Raw genomic sequence first — 18,535 nt, forward strand, 5'->3', positions numbered from 1 at the left:
CTATTCAGTATTTCATAAGAAAAAAGATTATAAATTTGTATTGTAGAAATATATTGTTTTTCCTATCCCATAAATCATCTTGTGTACCTCCAGGTTGAGAACCACTGCTATATTGTATATCAATTACTATACTTTATATAATAAGGTAATAAGTTATGGTAAATCCATCTCTCCAGCAGTTATTGTAGCTCAATGTAAAGTACCTTAATAACCTTCAATGTCAGCCTTTCATCCTTAACTTTGCTTCCCTGTACTTGGCTACACACAGGCAAGCAAGCACACACACACACACACACATCCCATGACCCTCCTCCACACACCCTCCCAAACACCTCCAGCCAGCAACTCCTGTATCATACACACTGTTCACCCACACACACCGTCCTCATCACCACACCACCCTCCGCCCTCCGCCGACCTTACCTGCTCTTCTGGCAGGCGGAGCAGAGCCAGGCTTTGTCCCGCTTGTTGTAGACGCGGCAGGCCCGGCACACGTTGTAGCGGCAGTCCCGGCACTGGCGCTTGGGGTTGAGCAGGAAGGTGAAGGGCGAGCAGCAGCGGATGCAGCAGCGCTGGTTGAAGCGACTCTGCCGTGACAGCAGGAGGCAGCGACTGCCCTCCTCATCCAGCTCCTGCCTCAGCTCGCTGCGGGGGGAGGGAGGAGGAGAGGGAGAGGGGGAGTGATGGAGAGGGAGAGAGGGGAGGATGAAGGGGAGGGAGGGATAGAAAGAGAGAAGATGAGAGGGAGAGGGAAGGGATGGAAAAAGAGAGGGGAAGGGGCAGGGAGACAGATAGTGAGACTGGGATTGTGTGTGTGTGTGTGTGAGAGAGAGAGAGAGAAAGAGAAAGAGAGAGAGAGAAAGAGAGAGTAAGAGAGGTGGATAAAATCAAGAGAAGAAACTGAGAATGGACTGAGAATCTCCCTGGAAAAAGCAGTAATTGGAGGTTTACTGTGTCAAAGAGGATGAGTATCACAATGAGGACAAACACACACACACACACACACACACACACACAGACACACACAGCCAGAACCAATCCCTTTTTTCATGCCTTTAGGATCGTCCTCTCACACTGATCCTCTGCCTCCCTTTAATGGAAATGGAGCTGAAAATAAAGAATACAGTCCTTTCATCATACTCTAAATAACAATAAAAGGTAAACGATGATAAAAAAAAAAAAGCAGCAATATCTACCTTGATGTACATCATTAATTCCAAGCTACTGGAATGCCGCCAGAACATTAGCAAACAGAAATTATGTTCGTCCATTCATAAGCAGCTTATTGAATATTAATGACTTAAGCAGAGCATTCATCATTCCCAGTTCATTTCAACTACGTATGTAAAGGTTAAAGGAGGAAGCTGTGCTGAATAATACATCACTGTGTTTTCCTCGACAGCAACAGCAGCTTTCCTGCCTCCATGGCTACTGATGGCAGTGTATCATTCACATTAATATACTGTATATATTTTACATTTTTAGACTTAGCAGACGCTCTTGTCCTGCGCACCATACCATAAGTGCAGCAGCTTCACCTTACATTGCTCCAAATGTAATCTCAATATTATGCAAAAAGGCATATTCCCACATCACCAACAACAAACAACAGCGCAAAGACAGTAGAATGAGTAAAGACACAAATATTGAAGTAGCTGCAAAGGAGCAAATTAGCTTAATAAGAGAAGGTTGAGACCAACATTTTTTTTTTTTCACTACAGATCTAATGCACTCATGTGTAAAAATCTCTATGCACAAAAACACATTCATTAACACACGCTGGTAGTTTGCCTATGCATGCCTATTGCATAGATATACTACTAAAAAGCAGTCATGCATCCACATACACACACTGTACGCTCACACACAAATACTCAGATGCATAAATCAAGCTGCCTCTCAAACGTGTGAGACAGAGAGTAGAACAGGTGGAGTATGTGGACATGATGGAAGGAGAAATTGGAGGAGAGAGAAAGAGATGGATGGAGTGAAGCAGCGCTGGAAAGAAAGAAAGTGCCAGAAAAAAACTCCATTATATTCACATCAGGATTCCAAGAGCATCAAGCATGGCTGAATCATTTATAGGTGATTAGAGCTGGAGGAGAGAGGTAGAAAAAAAGAGAGAGAGAGAGAGGGACAAGAGAGCGACTGCAGGTATCAGAGTTTGGCTCATTTCAATTTCAAGTTACCGAAACTGAGCTTCACATGATGATGATAGAGCAACCATTCTCAATTTCTGTATAGATTGCATTTACATGGCAAACGAGTTCTGCTTTTCCAACCTTGAGGAAAATACACTTTGTGAATTGTTTGTCCTGAAGTGAACTGGTGTGTGGACTATGGGAAAAAGCAGAGCTGAAAGAAGAATAACTCAGAAGTATACACAGAAAGAAAAGTGGAGAAGAGTGAAAAGAGAGATTGAAAGACGGAGAAAAGGGGCGAATGCATGAAAGAAAGAGAAGGACAAAAGATAAAGCGGTTGGGTTAGACACAGCGGATAATTTTACCAGATTAAAGCAGTTTAAGAAAAAAGACAACAGTAAACAAAGATTATTTAGTGGTTAAAGTGCCTTTTTTTCCTTAAGCCAAAATTCCTGAACAATAGCCCAGAAAGCTCTCCGACAGCACTAACTTGTGGATGGCATTTTCTATAAATATCAAACTATAAAAATATAACCGCGGTCCTTGAATGCATCTGTCTGGCAGAGAGAGGGTTCTGTCAGAGTGCTGCTGCCCTCTCACTACAGCAGTTAGCCTCCATTACTGCAGCTCAATGGATGGTATAAATAACTCTTGAGACAGAACACACGTGCACGCTCATGCACATAGACACACACACACACACACACACACACATTTGTCACAGCAAGATACTTACAAGATAGTAGTTTAAGACGCAGAAAATGTACATAGCAGTTCCACGTGAAGAAAATGCAGACAGTATCATGCATCTACACACACACACACACACACACACACAATAACACACTAACACACAAACACACACACACACACACATAATAACACACTAACACACGCACAATACTCTATTACTCCCAGCAAAATAAAAATATGTATAAGAAGAGAAGATATGCAGAAAGATGCATTTTCTGCATCTTTCTGCATCTTATCTTGTTATACATATTTTAGTCAAGTACTATTTACTCAATATCCTAAGTCTGATTATTTTACATTTAACTGGATATTGCTACTTTTATTTTAGGACCTGATCTCTTTGTTTTGTGTGCCCCTTGGAGGGAGGGACAGTAGGTGGGAGGGGGGTAGAGGGTGAAATGTAATGTTATCTGTACTATTTTGTATGCTCCTATGTATGTCATTCACCCCCTAAAAGGGAAATTTAGAAAATTAAAAAAACATTTAATTACAAAAAAAAAGAAAGATGCAGAAAATGCACACACAAACTCTCTCTCTCTCTCTCTCTCTCTCTCTCTCTCTCTCTCTCTCTCTGTCTCTCTCTCTCTCTGTCATCTGTATTCTTATTATCAGACATGATATGTGTTCAGCTGCACACATTGTGCAGCATGTGTAGTACAGCGCTGTCCTCGGGTCTAAAGGGGCTTTCTAGCTTGCAGGCAGAAGAGAGAACAAGAGGCAGCGACCTGAGCGGTGTCAGCTGGAATAATCCTCACCAAAGTCTGTTTCTTGGCGATGAGCTGAACACAACTTCACTTCCACAGACTCCCTGTCTCAATCAGCCAGGATTACCTTCCGCGCTGACTCACTCTCCGCCTGTTTGTGTGTATGTGTGTGTGTGTGTGTGTGTGTGTGTGTGTGCGCTCCGGAGGTGCCGAGTGCCAAGCAGTGTGTGTGTGTGTGTGTGTGTGTGTGTGTCTGCACTGTGTGTGGGTGGCACTGTGGAGAAACACATGCCAGCCGTCCCAAAAGTCGTCAGGTGCAGCGAACCGGCCGCTGTGGCTCGTTCCCAAGATCCCGTTCTTCTCTTAATCAGATAAACACACATAGTCCGGTGGCTCTGCGATATCACAATCACCACATTTTATTACAAACTCATGACATGCTTATCATGCTCAGTCTAATTATGAATCCAGTATGTATTGAATCTATTGAATTCACGTTTGGAAGGATGGCTGACCTTTTGTCAGGAATACCACAAGGCTTGAATCTCACTACGGGTTAATGAGACTAGACTGGGTACTAGAGTAGATATCTGTGTGTGTGTGTGTGTGTGTGTGTGCCTATATGTGTGTTCCTATATGTGTAACTACCGAGCGTGACCTAATTTCAGAGATTATAAACAGCGTTACTCCTCAATGACTGCATGATGCATACTGTACATTCTTTAGATAATCTCACAATTTACATAGGATTACATAAGATTACCTGTGGCTGTAAATACAGATTATATTACATACGTACACACTATGTAGGTGTCACCATTAGTGAAACTGGGGCGTTAAAACAGCCCACATCAAGTCATTACTGTAGGTTTAATGTTTATTGCTGACAGTGTTTCAAAGCTTTTGCTCTGCTCAACACTGCCCCCTGTTGGCTACTAGATGTAAATGATTCATCCATAGCTCTCTATACTGAGCACTTTCTTATGTTATATTAGTATACTGTTATCAGAAGGGGATTATTTAATATCAAAAAGGCATACTGTATGGCAGCAATAGTCTCGAGTAAAAGGCAAGACAGTTCAAAAATTGTATCTTGGACAATATCAATTCAGTTATACTGATGCAGCATCTCTGTAATATTTCACAGGCATTTGACACGGAAAATGCAACATCAGCAGAATTCAGTCCAGATCAGCTAAAGAGTTAAGTGACAATTTGTCTCAGCGTAAGAAACAGGAAGGCCTTTGCTTGTGCCAGCAACAACATTCATCATTGTATTCCTCATTCTCATCTGTATTTTTCATTTCTGATCTTCAACTCTGGGCTGGGTTTTTTTTTTTTTTATCTCGACTAAACTCCCTTGTCGCTCACTCATCGCTGTTTGATATTCTGTGCCCACTAAAACCAGACTGAAGGAAGCAGAAAACTGCGCAGGCTGAATGACATGAAGGGTTTATCTCATAGATGTGATCATATTTGAAGATACGAAGCCATATGTGTTCATGTGCTCCTACTCAAGAACCCTTCACAAAGGAGGGATGCGGTTTGAATGTGCTTCAAAACATTTAAATGCTCTTGGATGTAAAAAAAAAAAAAAAAAAAAAAAAAAAGTCTGTGATTGGGCAATAGTGGTTCTCTAAAACCCTTCACAAACAGAGACTATATTGTTTGAATACATTTAAAAATATCCATTTTTTAGCAACACAGCCAAATGTCAGTGTGTGGCTAGTCATACTGGGTAAACAACAATAAGATTAGCTGTTGGTAAGCATCTTGCTTCCCTCACTTGTCGAAGCTCACCACATAATCGCTTTGGGTAACGTCACATGGAGGTTTGTCGGGGAACCTTCCTGCTGCAAAGTTGATTCCGGTAGAACGGCTTGAGTCAGATACTGAGGAATATCTGCGCGTAATGTGATTTGCTTTCATCAAGCCTCAGTTTATGCGTGATATAAAGTGCATCTGCCTCCACACCGAATGACTCAAGAGACACAACTTGCACTCTCAAAACTGGCAGAAAGAATTTCCCAAACTTCTGCTAAGTCGTGCGGGACAAAATATACAGGACTCGGGCCACATTCCACATTAAGGCATTTTTCTAAATCTCAAGGAAATCACAGCAATTAAATTTATCTTGGGTGTGTTCACAATACAAAATCAACGTGTTATCTTGGGCAGATTCCCTGATTCCACTAAGTATTTTTCCCAATGCTGAGCCATTGCAGCCGCTGGCAGCGGAATAACACCATGTGAGGGAAGGATCAGTTTTGAGATTCAAGCACATGGAGCGGGATGCAGTCCAACCGAGCAAAGATTCAGGCATTAGACTAGAGAGAATGAGGGCACTGACATAATCGTGTTATTCTTAACTTCTGAATAGTTACTTGTGCCCAACAAGCAGACAAATGGTTTCCGACTATTATGTACCATTAGAGTGATATGGTTGCACTATCAGCCCAAACTCAGGCCATCAATTCACCGGGGACTCTTCATTTCAGGTCAAATTGGCCAAATAGCATGTTGTTTTTCTGTGTCCACACACGTAGTCCTCGGATATGAGGACAGACCCCGATGTTTGGAGGAAGTGAGCCAGAATACAACAGGAAAGGGCAGTCTCTTCCTGTCCAGGGTTTTGAGGACGCACTTCAGAGCACAGAGGCAGGATGGGAAATTTCCACTGATTTCTAATAATGTCTGGAATGCAAACTGAGCCTCGCACAAACAATAGTCATAGAAAATGGGTATGGTTAGAGTACTGTAAATGCACAGTACTCGTGCACTATTGTATTATTCAGTTTTCGTGATTTTGTTTTCAAATATACTGTGGCTCAGGATAAGTGTTGTTCTTCATGAAGTTTTGGAAATAATGTAGTTTAGTTAAAAGGGTATTTATTGAATGAATCAGGGGAACCAATCAAGGCCAAGTCCAGTTATGATGTATTTAGCGTTAACTAGAGTTAGTCGGAAACTGCTTCAAAAAAAGGTGAATTGTTCAATAACTTTGCAATAACTTTAAATTTGACCCTTCAAATAAAATCTAACTTTAACAACGTCTTCATCAAACATCCTTGATCATATACCGTATGTAAATACATATAGGAAAACTGCATTTTCTATAATAGGGCTCCTTTAATAAAGATACATTTTCAATTTTATAGGTTAAAGATGCTAAGGACAAGTTTTCACTGCAGCCATGAATGAGTGAATGAGTGACATGAGAAGTGATGAATATGGAATGAACTAAATCATAAATGAATAATACACTTACAGGTATTTATTGGATGCTCCTATCAAAAGCAACTCACTGTGAGAGACCAGCTGGGAGTCTGTTAACTTGCTCAAAGACACTTTAACAGGCCACACGGCTGTTGATGGACACGTTGGCTGCTGTGGGGCTCAAACCTGTGACCTTCTGGCTACACGACACCAGCCCAGTGACATCACGCACCTGTCACCTTCACCCAGGAGGCCAGAACTCACCTGAGGCGCTCCTCCTCCTTCTTACGCAGCCTCATGTCCCTCTGCACCACCTGCAGCACGTGCTCCGCCTCGTCGTCTGTCAGTCCGGACAGATCCAGCTTCCGGCCCATCGCTGACCCAGGTCCGACTGTCACTCAACCCCACTGACCAATCAGCTGTCTCTAATCACCTGCGAAGAACAAAAGAAATATTGATGTACTCCACACTCACTGCACAACAAGGGTTTAATCCCAAATCAACAGGTGGTTCTCTATGCTGCTTTACAAAGCCAAAGTAGTAGTGAAAGCAAGAAAAATGACTTCATTGATTATTTTCTGTCCTGATAAAAGATAGTTGGGAGAGAAGTGGAAATCATATCATTTAATGGCATTTATGGCTATATTTTTGTTGATAGGAAACCTACTGACCTTCAACCTTTAAAACACACAAAAAGTACTGCTGTTTGCCTTTGTAGGGCAGTATGGGTGTATTTTTGTGGAATAATTGCCCATCTCTTGCCACTAAGACACATAAATATTTTAACTCAAAAAGCACTCTAAGCACTCTGTAAGCACACTTATCTATTAACTAGAGGCTACAAATTATGGAGAAATATTGTTAAATTCCCTGCAAAGTGCCCTTCACAGACTGATTGGAGCCAAAGTTTCCTGCATCTCTCCGCTGTATGACAAGCACCTAATGACCGAAAAGACGCATCTGGTTACTGCAGTGTGAGTTACACTTAAACTGAATATATTTATTTAACCAAACAACTCAAAAGCAGATATATCCACCCGGCTGACATTAAAGAGTACAGAGTTGAGGCTACTTGTATACATGAGCAGCGCTTAAAACTCATTTCAACGTCGTATAAGCCACTTACTCGATTAAATCAGCGGTGTTAACACCGACCAGGATTTGTTTTTTTCTGCATTAGCATTCCTGAAGCTGATATTTCTCTCAGTCGAGAAGACTGAGGCCGACTTTTCTGTGATTGAGAGGCCACCATGGCATCATATCAGGCTTTTTGGAGTGAATCCATGCGGATGTTGTGCGTCTGATCTGAAACATGTCTGATTGACCCTATAGAGAGCTGTGTAGGCCTATTTGTCAGTTTAAGGAGCAAAGCACCCTTTAACTTCATCTGAACTATCACGACCGTTAGCCCGTTTGCACTATTGTTTGCGTCTTTACGATAAAAAACAAACAAAACTATAACACATTTTTTAAGGATCACAGCTGCCTTTAAGAATATTATAGTGTTACCAAAAGAGATAAAGAATAAATAAATAAATAAATAAATAAATAAGTAAATAAATAAATAAATAAATAAATAAATAAATAAATAAATGAATGAATGAATGAATGAATGAATGAATGAATAAATAAATAAATAAATACCAGTAGCCGACAATAAAATAAGGTCACTATATACTGTGAGTAGCACAGACAGACTATAAGTCCCTATGCGACTATTAAGTGATTATTCGATAGAGTTCATCATTGTCAACATTAAAATGAACTTAGAGTATCTGAGAAAGTGAGTTTTTCCGCATTTAAGTTAAATCCTTTCAGCATTAGGCTAATAGTCTGTTCCTGATTAAGCTACTGAAATCGAAATTCATATAGTTTTCATACAAACTCACCGAGCTCCGGGCCTGTCGCCTCCACTGCTTTAAATCCCAGCAGGAATGACTGCCCGCGCACCTTCGCCACTGCACAAAGAAAAGAAAAAAAGTAGGCCTACTTATGCAATCCGTTTCTTTCTCATAGAACTTATGGGCGACTGCCAACACCATTTGAAAAACCAACCAAAAGGCATTAAAGTCACACGGAGCCTTCAAGTCTTCAAGATACCGTTGTTTTATATTTTTCCTGCTGTATGTAAAGTGGAGGAGCAGCAGTGACTGTGTGGTCAGAGGTGGATGATCAGTGCAGCCAATCACTGTTTCCAAGAGAAAATCAGTGGTCTGCTTTCCATTTGTGTTAGTGTCACCTCTGCTGGGAACATCAAGCTATCAAGGCTAAAGGCTTCTGTAAAGTTTATGTTACGATTATAAAGTCACAAGAGAGAGAAAAATGATTCTTTACACATAGTTAGATCCATGCAGTTTTGAAAGATTTATTCTGATCAGTGTCAAGGATCTTAAGAGTATGGAAGAATTCTGTTTTCTGTATGGACTTAATTCCCTCACTAAAAATCACAGCAATGTTCCTATAATATTACCGTTATGACTTATAGTTTGTCTGTGGTGCCAAATAGTGAGTTTATGGAGACATTATTGTACTTTATGGTATGTTTCATCTCTCATTGTATCACTATAATATCCCTGTAATATTACTACAGTTTTGTAAAACTTGTAAAATATCCTTCTAAAGGCCTTTAGGGTTACTATAGTCTCTAGCTCTTTATTTAGGTAGGCTTATTGGACTTCCAGTAAAGTGTCTGTAGAAGTCTTTCTACAGAATCACTATTACCACAGAAACTTTATGTGATCTGTACCGCCTCTCAAACTGTAAGCCACACGAGGAATTATAAGAAAATTGAAGAATACCAGTAAATTAGACACCAGAAAATTGAAGAATACCAGTAATTTTATGTGTCAGTACATAAAATGTAAAAGTTACGAAATGTTAACTTCTCTGTAAATATGCTGGCAAATTCTTGATAATGTGTGCAGGGAATAAACAAATTAACAAGGAGGGACTGACAGGAAAGGAACCAGAGTTGTATATCAGAAATACTGAGAAGCTCACCAGTGTTAAGATTAAATCGGACTTGTGGTTAGACAGTGTGTGTGTGTGTGTGTGTGTGTGTGTGTGTGTGTGTGTGTGAGGGTTCATATAAAGAGGTGTGGGCTGCAGAGCCAAGCCAAGCTCTGCAGTTCATCAGCCATGGACAGAACTGTGCAGCTGGCCCTGTTGTGTCTGCAGGCTTGCCTGCTCATCTCAGCCTTCACTTCCCCAGACACACAGACAGACGCTCTGCTGAAGGAGAATCCACTGTCTTCTGATTCGGTAAGGAGATCCAGCACTGCTCACTGACTACAAGGAGCTTCAGTATTGTGACAATGGTCTTGATTCAGATTCAGTTTTCTCACTGGACTTTGGAGATGTAAAGTTAAAAGTTGCTATTGTTGGTGAGAGAGAGCTAAGAGACACAGAGACTTTCTTCTGTTTGGATTTGCAGGATTTCTTTTGGGATCACCTCCTAAGTAAGAGGCGATAAATCCAACAAGCAAAGTGAAGCAGCAGGTTGGTTCACTATGTAAAAGAATCCATCACTTATCCTCATTTCTTTATTAGATGGTTGATGAAATCACTACAGAAAGACCAGTAGAGATGGAGAAAGACTTGGACAAGGTGGCACGCGGTTGTTATTTGAGACCAGGAGCATGTGGACCGCTCACGAAGGTAAGAGGGAACTAGTCTGACTGAGTTTTTTTTTTTTCCTTTCTAACTTGCAGTAAAATAATTGAATCATGCTGACTGTACATCTCTAAAAAACACCTGTTTAAGAATATCACAGTCCAAAATTCAACAGCTTAATTTGTTCATTATTGAACAGGCTGATGCCAGTGGGTATGATGGTTTGTTGTTGTGTAAACTGCAGTAGTTGCCTAAATTAATAGTTGAGTAAACCGCTCTACAAAAGTGTTAATATTTCTATTCATTCTTTTATACTGTCATTAGACTGATCTGCTACTCAGAGTTAAAATGATCAACCATGTTTCTCTCTCTCTCTCTCTCTCTCTCTCTCTCTCTCTCTCTCTCTCTCTCTCTCTCTCTCTCACCCTATCAGAATCCAAGAACTAAGAGGCAGGTTGAGACAAGGCCAGCTCCCCGTAGAGCCCGGAAAGGCAAGAGAAAACGGTAAGAGCAAATATCTCATGTGAACATAAATCATAAATCCAACAGGCAATCACATTTTCTTTACAGAAATGAAAGACAGAGCAACATAATGGAAACAGTCAGGACCATTTTTTTCATGCACTCAAGCAGTAGGATTTGAAAATATAAATAAAAAATAAAATAAAATAATATAATCGTCTGTTGTGCTCAAGAAAATAAGTTGAAAAAACAATATGTTTTTCATCCATATTGTGTAGTCTAGTAGTTGTCAATTAATAGTTCTGTAAATCTCTACAACAGTGTTAATATTTGTGTTTACGGTATTCTGATATTTATCAGAATTATATGTCATTAGACTGATCTGCTACTGAATATGAAATTCATAACCACTCTCTCTCTCTCTCTCTCTCTCTCTCTCTCTCTCTCTCTCTCTCTCTATCTCTCTCTCTCCCAGACCAGCTAATCGCCCTGGAGCCATAGGTCTTTCAGGTCATAAAGGCGCTAGGTTTGTGTGATGTTTCAGTAGTCTTTATTCAGTATTTTTCAGTAGTCAGTATGCGATTGCATTATTTGGTGCTTCAGTGAATTTTCACTGAGGCAATTAAGTTATTGCAGCTTCATCCACAATGACTTTTGGCAGAAAATTACTTTCAAATGTGGTATTTCAACACTTTCATTGAACAGCAAGTAACAACTTAATTCTCTCTCTCTCTCTCTCTCTCTCTCTCTCACTCTCTCTCTCCCTCTCTCTCTCTCTCGCTCCCCCAGACCAATAAATCACATTGGAGGGGGAAGTGTTGTTGGGTTGGCTGGCCCTGTCGAAGATCACATGTAAGAGGACATTTCTCACATGAACATAACTCATGAACCCAAGAAGAGCTTCCATCTTTTTAAAGAAATGATCAACATAATGAAAATAGTTCAATTCATTTGTGCACTCAAGCAGTAGGATTATAAAAACACTCTCAGCTGTTTCAGGAGGACAAAGTTCACAGTGGAGTCGGTGTGATGTTGAGGAGGGGAAGTGATTATATGTTAGAGTGGTTCTGATTGTGTATTAATTCACTGTGTTCATGGTACAGGGTTTGACTGTTTGTCTATGTGGACATAAGTGTATTCTACATTATTTTACAGAAGTATAGTCTACATGTACATTATAACATTTCTATCTCTAAATGGTCTCTATCAGGACAGTATTAGTATTATTTGCTATATATTTGTATTATTTGGTGCTTCAGTGACTTTTCACTAAACACACTGATGCGATGAAGTTATTGCAGTTTCATCTACAATGACTTTGGCATAAAAGGACTTTCAGGTGTGATATTTCAACACTTTTAATGAACAGCAGGTAACAACATGTAAATAAAGACAATACAAGTTATGTCTTTTAATTGTAGGCTACACAATTACAAGTGAAAGTTGGTTATTGGAGAGTATAAATAAAAATAACTGTACAATAGTATTATTCTAGCAGCTGTTATCAGACTGCAGCCAGCTTCTTGTCTTTCTTGTAATTGGTTTTGCTTCGTTTTAGCGCACATTAATAGCTCTGTAAAACTCTCTACAATAGTGTTAATTTTTCTAAATGTGAAATTGATCAACCATTTTTAACAACTTTCTCTCTCCCTCCCTCCCTCTCTCTCTCTCTCTCTCTCTCTCTCCCTACTAGACCAAATCATCACTCTGAAAAGCCAAGTGTTGTGGCTTGCTTTGGCGAAGATCACATGTAAGAGGAAATCTCTCACCTGAACATAACTCATGAACCCAAGAAGAGCTCCCATTTTTTTTAAAGAAATGATCAACATAATGAAAACAGTCCACTTCATTTGTGCAGTCAAGCAGTAGGATTGGTCTTCATCAGGACAGTATTAGTATTTGCTATGTGTTTGTATTATTTGGTGCTTCAGTGAATTTTCACTAAACACAGTGAGTTGATGAAGTTATTGCAGTTTCATCTGCAATGACTTTGGCAGAAAAGATGTGATATTTCAACACTATTAATGAACTGCAGGTAACAACTTGTAAATAAAGACAATACAATATTTACATCTTTTCATTAGGCTACACAATTACAAGTGAAAGTTGGTTACTGGAGAGTATAAATAAAAATAACAGTACAATAGTATTATTCTATGAGTTGTTACTTATCAGACTGCAGCCAACTTCTTGTCTTGCTTGTAGTTGGTTTTGCTTTGTGTTCATTTTTCTAAATGTGAAATTGATGGATCAACTCTCTCTCTCTCTCTCTCTCTCTGTCTCTCCCTCTCTCTCTCTCTCTCTCTCTCTCTCTCTCTCTCTCTCTTACTCCCAACAAACAAAAAAGTCATCACCCTGAACAAGAAGGTGCTGTTAGGTTGTCTGGCGTACGCAAACGTCAGTAAGTAAGAGGAAATTTGTCATGTGAACATAAATCATGAAACCAAGAAGAGCTTCCATCTTTTTAAAGAAATGACCAACATAATGAAGACACTTCAATTAATTTGCGCACTCAAGCAGTATCTCTACGACAGTGTTAATATTTGTGTTCATTCTGTTATAGGTCTATAATGATCTGCCACTGAATGTGAAATTGATTAACCGTTTTTAACTACTCTCTCTCTCTCTCTCTCTCTCTCTCTCTCTGTTTCTCTCTCTCTCACTCTCTCTCTCTCTCAGCAAACAAAAAAGTCGCCCAGGATCAGGGAGCAATATTGCCCTGACTGACATTGATCAAAAAGCGACCCCTGGTAAGCCACTCTTGTTCCTCTTGTCGTCATTCATAACTCATGAACCCAAGAAGAGCTTCCATCTTTTTAATGAAATGATCAACATAATGAAAACAGTTCAATTCATTTGTGCACTAGAGCAGTAGGATTATAAAAACACTCTCAGCTGTTTCAGGAGGACAAAGATCACAGTGGAGTCGGTGTGATGTTGAGGAGGAGAAGTGATTATATGTTGGAGTGGTTCTGATTGTGTATTAATTCACTGTGTTCATGGTACAGGGTTTGACTGATGCTGGACAAACTGTGTTTATTTATTTTGACCTAAACATGTATGCTACATTATTTTACAAAAGTAGTCTACATATATATCTACATATACATCTACATGTACATTATAACATTTCTATCTCTAAGTGGTCTTTTTCAGGACATTAGTATTTGCTATATGTTTGTATTGTTTGGTACTTTAGTGACATTTCATGAAACATAGTGAGTTATTGCAGTTTCATCTACAAGGACTTTGGCAGAAAACGACTTTCAAATATGGTATTTCAACATTATTAACAGCAGGTAACAACATGTAAAAATGTATTTTACCTTTCCATTGCAGACGACACAAATACAAGAGCCTACTGGTAACTGGTAAGTCGAAATAAAAATAAATAACTGTCTACTAGTATTATTCTACCAACTGTTACTTATCAGACTGCAGGCAGCTGCTTGTCTTACATGATAATAGTGTGGTTGGTTTTGTGTCATCTGACAAAAGTACAAACCACTGTTAACATGAGAACATGGTCTGAATGTAGAAGCCCAGCCAAATGTAGATGGGCGGCATGGAACTAAATAATAATATATACTGTAATAATAACTTAATGGTAGATTAGATCTGACTTTTGGATATCTTAGTTTTACACAGTTCCACATTATATTTGACCAAATGTAAAGATCGATTAATTACTTCTAGAGAAATTCATCCTTAATATTGTTAATTGGAAGATGGATATGAAGATGTTTATTTCTGCTCTCTAGCTCAGTAACTTTCCTGGTCTGTTTCTTTGTCAGTGAAAGAACCAAGAATGAAGAACTGAAGACAGACAGATGGACCAAGATGAAAAAAAAAAATCCTGCAACATTAACTTCTTTTCTGCAAGCAAGTTGCTCTGTTGATTATAAAGATATTATCTTTTAGCTTACAGTGTGGCTTTTTAGTGAGTAAGACTGGTTGAAGATGTTTTATATCTGTTTAGTGAATGTATTTGTTTGTGAATGCAAAGTCCTTTACTCTTCATAGATGCTATACTAAAATACTAATGTCTACATTTATTAGGGTAAATAGTGAGTCAGAAAAAATAATTTACTTCAACTGCTGCATGATGTGGCCACAAGATGGCACCAGTTAGCCTTGAGATGATTTTATTTGGATTATTTTATGAAAAGCAATAGTTTGTCTTTTACATGTGCTTGATTGCAAACTAAATAAAGTTGTTGAAGTAATTATATTCAAGGAGTTTTCACTGATGACACCATTCAACATGTAGCCAGCCTTATGAAAGTAAAGCCTGTAACTTATCTGATAACCATCCAACCACAGAAGAAGCTTTGCTAAAAGCACTAATGTTACACAACGTGACAACAAGTCATTTTAACCTTCATTGATCCAGGGAAAGTCAACTGAGCGTGCTCGTTCTTTCCCAGCAACACTCTGCTTCACTTTTTTATTTATTTATTTAGCACAAAAGAGTAATTCAAACAAAATATCCATAATGTATACCAACATCATAAAGAACATGTGCAAGGAAGACCAAAGAAACCCTGACAGGCTTATGGAGTGTCTCCCTTAATAACAATCATACTTAATTACAATATAGTGCAATAAAACCCCAAAAAAGTTTAGAAAGAACAAAACAATATGAACAAATCAATAGGTAATGTAATACTGTTAAATAAATAGGGGGAAAAGTGGAAAATAAGTAAAAGAATATTAATAGAAACTGAAAAGAAGAGAAAAAGGAAAAGCGGAGTAAAGGGATAAAGAGAGAAAACAGCAACAAAAAAAAGGAAAAGATTAGTTATCATGAAGTAATTACACCAAAAAAGAGACAGCAGTATGATCACCTCAATAAACATGATGATTGTGAAATAAATACTGCTTGACAGCTTTTTTTAAACAGATTGGATGTGAGATCAAAGAAATGAGGGGGGAGTTGATTGAAAACTTTGGCTCCTCTAAAATGAAGACTAAACTGAGACATGGATGTTCGAGTAAGAGGCAACAAAAGTTTTCTCTTGCATCTTGTATTGTAACTATGATTTTCTTCACTTCTGAAGAAGCATTCACATTCACACATTCATACAGTTCATCAGGATAATCTGGATTAAAGTCTCTCTCTTCATTTGTGTTACTGTCACCTCTGCTCTGCACATCAAGGTATCAAGGCTAAAGGTTCCTGTAAAGCAAGTTTATTTTATGATCATAAAGTCACAAGAGGGAAAAAAAATGTCTTCCTCATAGTTAGAGCCAAGCAGTTTTGAAAGATTTATTCTGATGAAGGGCGTTAAGAGACCTAACAGTGAAAATGTTTAGGATCTCAGTGTGTGGAAGATTTCTCTTTTCTGTATAAACTTCCCTGACTAAAAATCACAACAATTTCAATAATATTCCTGCTGGGACTTACAGTTTGTCTGTGGTGCCAAATAGTGAGTTTATGGAGACATTATTGTAGTTCATGGTGTTTTTCCATCTCCCATGGTTTCACTATAATTTCCCGGAATATTCCTATAGTTTTGCAGTGATATTTCTAAAGTATCCTTTTAAGCTATACAAGGCAGTTCTTAATGTAAGAGTTTATTGGACTTCCAATAAAGTGTCCTGTTGTAGTCTTTCTACAGAATTATTGTTATTACCACAAAAACTATACTTTTTATACACACACACACACACACACACTCACCTGAAGATACACTGCCTACCTACACGGCCTAATCTGTCCCATAAACACAAGATGAAATGGAAGATTACCAGTAATGTGATGTAAGATGAAGAATACCCATTTTTCAACATACCTGTAAGATGATGTAAGTTCACGTGCAGAAGTGATGAAATGTTAATTTGTCTGTAAAAAGGAGGGGGACTTCCTCATTGTGCACATGGAAGTGGTTGGCAGTGAGGGTTCATATAAAGAGGTGCAAGCCAAGCTCTGCAGTTCATCAGCCATGGACAGAACTGTGCAGCTGGCCCTGTTGTGTCTGCAGGCTTGCCTGCTCATCTCAGCCTTCACTTCCCCAGACACACAGACAGACGCTCTGCTGAAGGAGAATCCACTGTCTTCTGATTCGGTAAGGAGATCCAGCACTGCTCACTGACTACAAGGAGCTTCAGTATTGTGACAATGGCCTTGATTCAGATTCAGTTTTCTCACTGGACTTTGGAGATGTAAAGTTAAAAGTTGCTATTGTTGGTGAGAGAGAGCTAAGAGACACAGAGACTTTCTTCTGTTTGGATTTGCAAGATTTCTTTTGGGATCACCTCCTAAGTAAGAGGCGATAAATCCAACAAGCAAAGTGAAGCAGCAGGTTGATTCACTATGTAAAAGAATCCATCAATCCATCACTTATCCTCATTTCTTTATTAGATGGTTGATGAAATCACTACAGAAAGACCAGTAGAGATGGAGAAAGACTTGGACAAGGTGGCACGCGGTTGTCGTTTGAGATCAGGAGCATGTGGACCGCTCACTAAGGTAAGAGGGAACTGTCTGAGTTTTTTTTTTTTTTTTCTTTCTAACTTGCAGTAAAATAATTAAATCATGCTGACTGTCCATCTCTAAAAAAAACACCTGTTTAAGAATATCACAGTACAAAATACAACAATTGAATTTGCTCATTATTGAACAGGTTGATGCCAGTGGGTATGATGGTTTGTTGTTGTGTAAACTGCAGTAGTTGCGTAAATAAATAAATAAAATTAATTAATACAAAAGTGTTAATATTTCTATTAATTCTGTTATACTGTCATTAGACTGATCTGCTACTCAGAGTTAAAATGATCAACCATGTTTGACTCTCTCTCTCTCTCTCTCTCTCTCTCTCTCTCTCCCTCTCTCTCTCTCCCTCTCTCTCTCTCTCTCTCTCTCTCTCTCACCCTATCAGAATCCAAGAACTAAGAGGCAGGTTGAGACAAGTCTAGCTCCCCTTAGTGCCCGGAAAGGCAAGAAAAAAAGGTAAGAGAAAATATCTCATGTGAACATAACATAAACCCAACAAGCAATCACATTTTCTTTACAGAGATGAAATACAGATCAACATAATGGAAACAGTCTATGCCATTTTTTCATGCACTCAAGCAGTAAGATTTGAAAATATAAATAAAGAACAAAATCAAAAAATATAATCCTGTTTGTGGTCAAGAAAATAAGTTGATAAAACAACATGTTTTTCATCCATATTTTGTAGTCAAGTATTTGTGTAAATATGAAATTCATCAACCACTTAATTCTCTCTCTCTCTCTCTCCCAACAAACAAAAAAGACACCCAGGATTGTGGAGCCTTATTGGCCGGGTTGCCCCTAATCAAAAAGCGACCCCTGGTAAGCCACTCTTGTTCCTCTTGTCGTCACTCATAACTCATGAACCCAAGAAGAGATTCCATCTTTTTAAAGAAATGATCAACATAATGAAAACAGTTCAATTCATTTTTGCACTCGAGCAGTAGGATTATAAAAACACTCTCAGCTGTTTCAGGAGGACAAAGATCACAGTGGAGTCGGTGTGATGTTGAGGAGGGGAAGTGATTATATGTTGGAGTGGTTCTGATTGTGTATTAATTCACTGTGTTCATGGTACAGGGTTTGACTGATGCTGGACTTTAACAAAAGTAGTCTACATATATATCTACATATACATCTACATGTACAT

The 18,535-nt window shown here is 38.9% G+C and overlaps 2 protein-coding genes across 2 annotated transcripts; one reads left to right on the top strand and one right to left on the bottom strand.

Moving 5' to 3' along the window:
* Nucleotides 1-419: 419 nt before the first annotated feature.
* Nucleotides 420-8,827, bottom strand: LOC139638934 (rab effector MyRIP-like). The gene is made up of 3 exons (XM_071512968.1): nucleotides 8,705-8,827; nucleotides 7,080-7,248; nucleotides 420-645 (listed from the first exon to the last, which is right to left on the bottom strand). Exons 2-3 carry the CDS (start codon nucleotides 7,187-7,189, stop codon nucleotides 420-422), a joined length of 336 nt encoding a protein of 111 aa, XP_071369069.1. The 5' UTR covers nucleotides 7,190-7,248; nucleotides 8,705-8,827.
* Nucleotides 8,828-9,916: 1,089 nt separating this feature from the next.
* LOC139638935 (uncharacterized) lies at nucleotides 9,917-15,120 on the top strand. Its single transcript, XM_071512969.1, has 10 exons — nucleotides 9,917-10,076; nucleotides 10,365-10,472; nucleotides 10,861-10,931; nucleotides 11,365-11,415; nucleotides 11,679-11,741; nucleotides 12,583-12,639; nucleotides 13,237-13,290; nucleotides 13,569-13,639; nucleotides 14,229-14,260; nucleotides 14,684-15,120. Exons 1-9 carry the CDS (start codon nucleotides 9,954-9,956, stop codon nucleotides 14,255-14,257), a joined length of 627 nt encoding a protein of 208 aa, XP_071369070.1. The 5' UTR covers nucleotides 9,917-9,953; the 3' UTR covers nucleotides 14,258-14,260; nucleotides 14,684-15,120.
* The last annotated feature ends 3,415 nt before the right edge of the window (nucleotides 15,121-18,535 follow it).

This window comes from Centroberyx affinis, unplaced genomic scaffold (assembly GCF_046629955.1).
Source record: "Centroberyx affinis isolate AG114_WGS23_722 - 3 ecotype Tasmania unplaced genomic scaffold, CSIRO-AGI_Caff_v1 ptg006678l_1, whole genome shotgun sequence".
Lineage (NCBI taxonomy): Eukaryota > Metazoa > Chordata > Actinopteri > Beryciformes > Berycidae > Centroberyx > Centroberyx affinis.

Coding starts and splice junctions, on each gene's coding strand:
- LOC139638934 (XM_071512968.1), bottom strand. CDS start 7,189: ATGGGCCGGAAGCTGGATCTGTCCGGACTGACAGACGACGAGGCGGAG. Junction 646..7,079: donor AAGGAGGAGGAGCGCCTCAG/GTGAGTTCTGGC, acceptor CTCCCCCCGCAG/CGAGCTGAGGCAGGAGCTGG.
- LOC139638935 (XM_071512969.1), top strand. CDS start 9,954: ATGGACAGAACTGTGCAGCTGGCCCTGTTGTGTCTGCAGGCTTGCCTG. Junction 10,473..10,860: donor CATGTGGACCGCTCACGAAG/GTAAGAGGGAAC, acceptor TCACCCTATCAG/AATCCAAGAACTAAGAGGCA. Junction 10,932..11,364: donor CGGAAAGGCAAGAGAAAACG/GTAAGAGCAAAT, acceptor TCTCTCTCCCAG/ACCAGCTAATCGCCCTGGAG.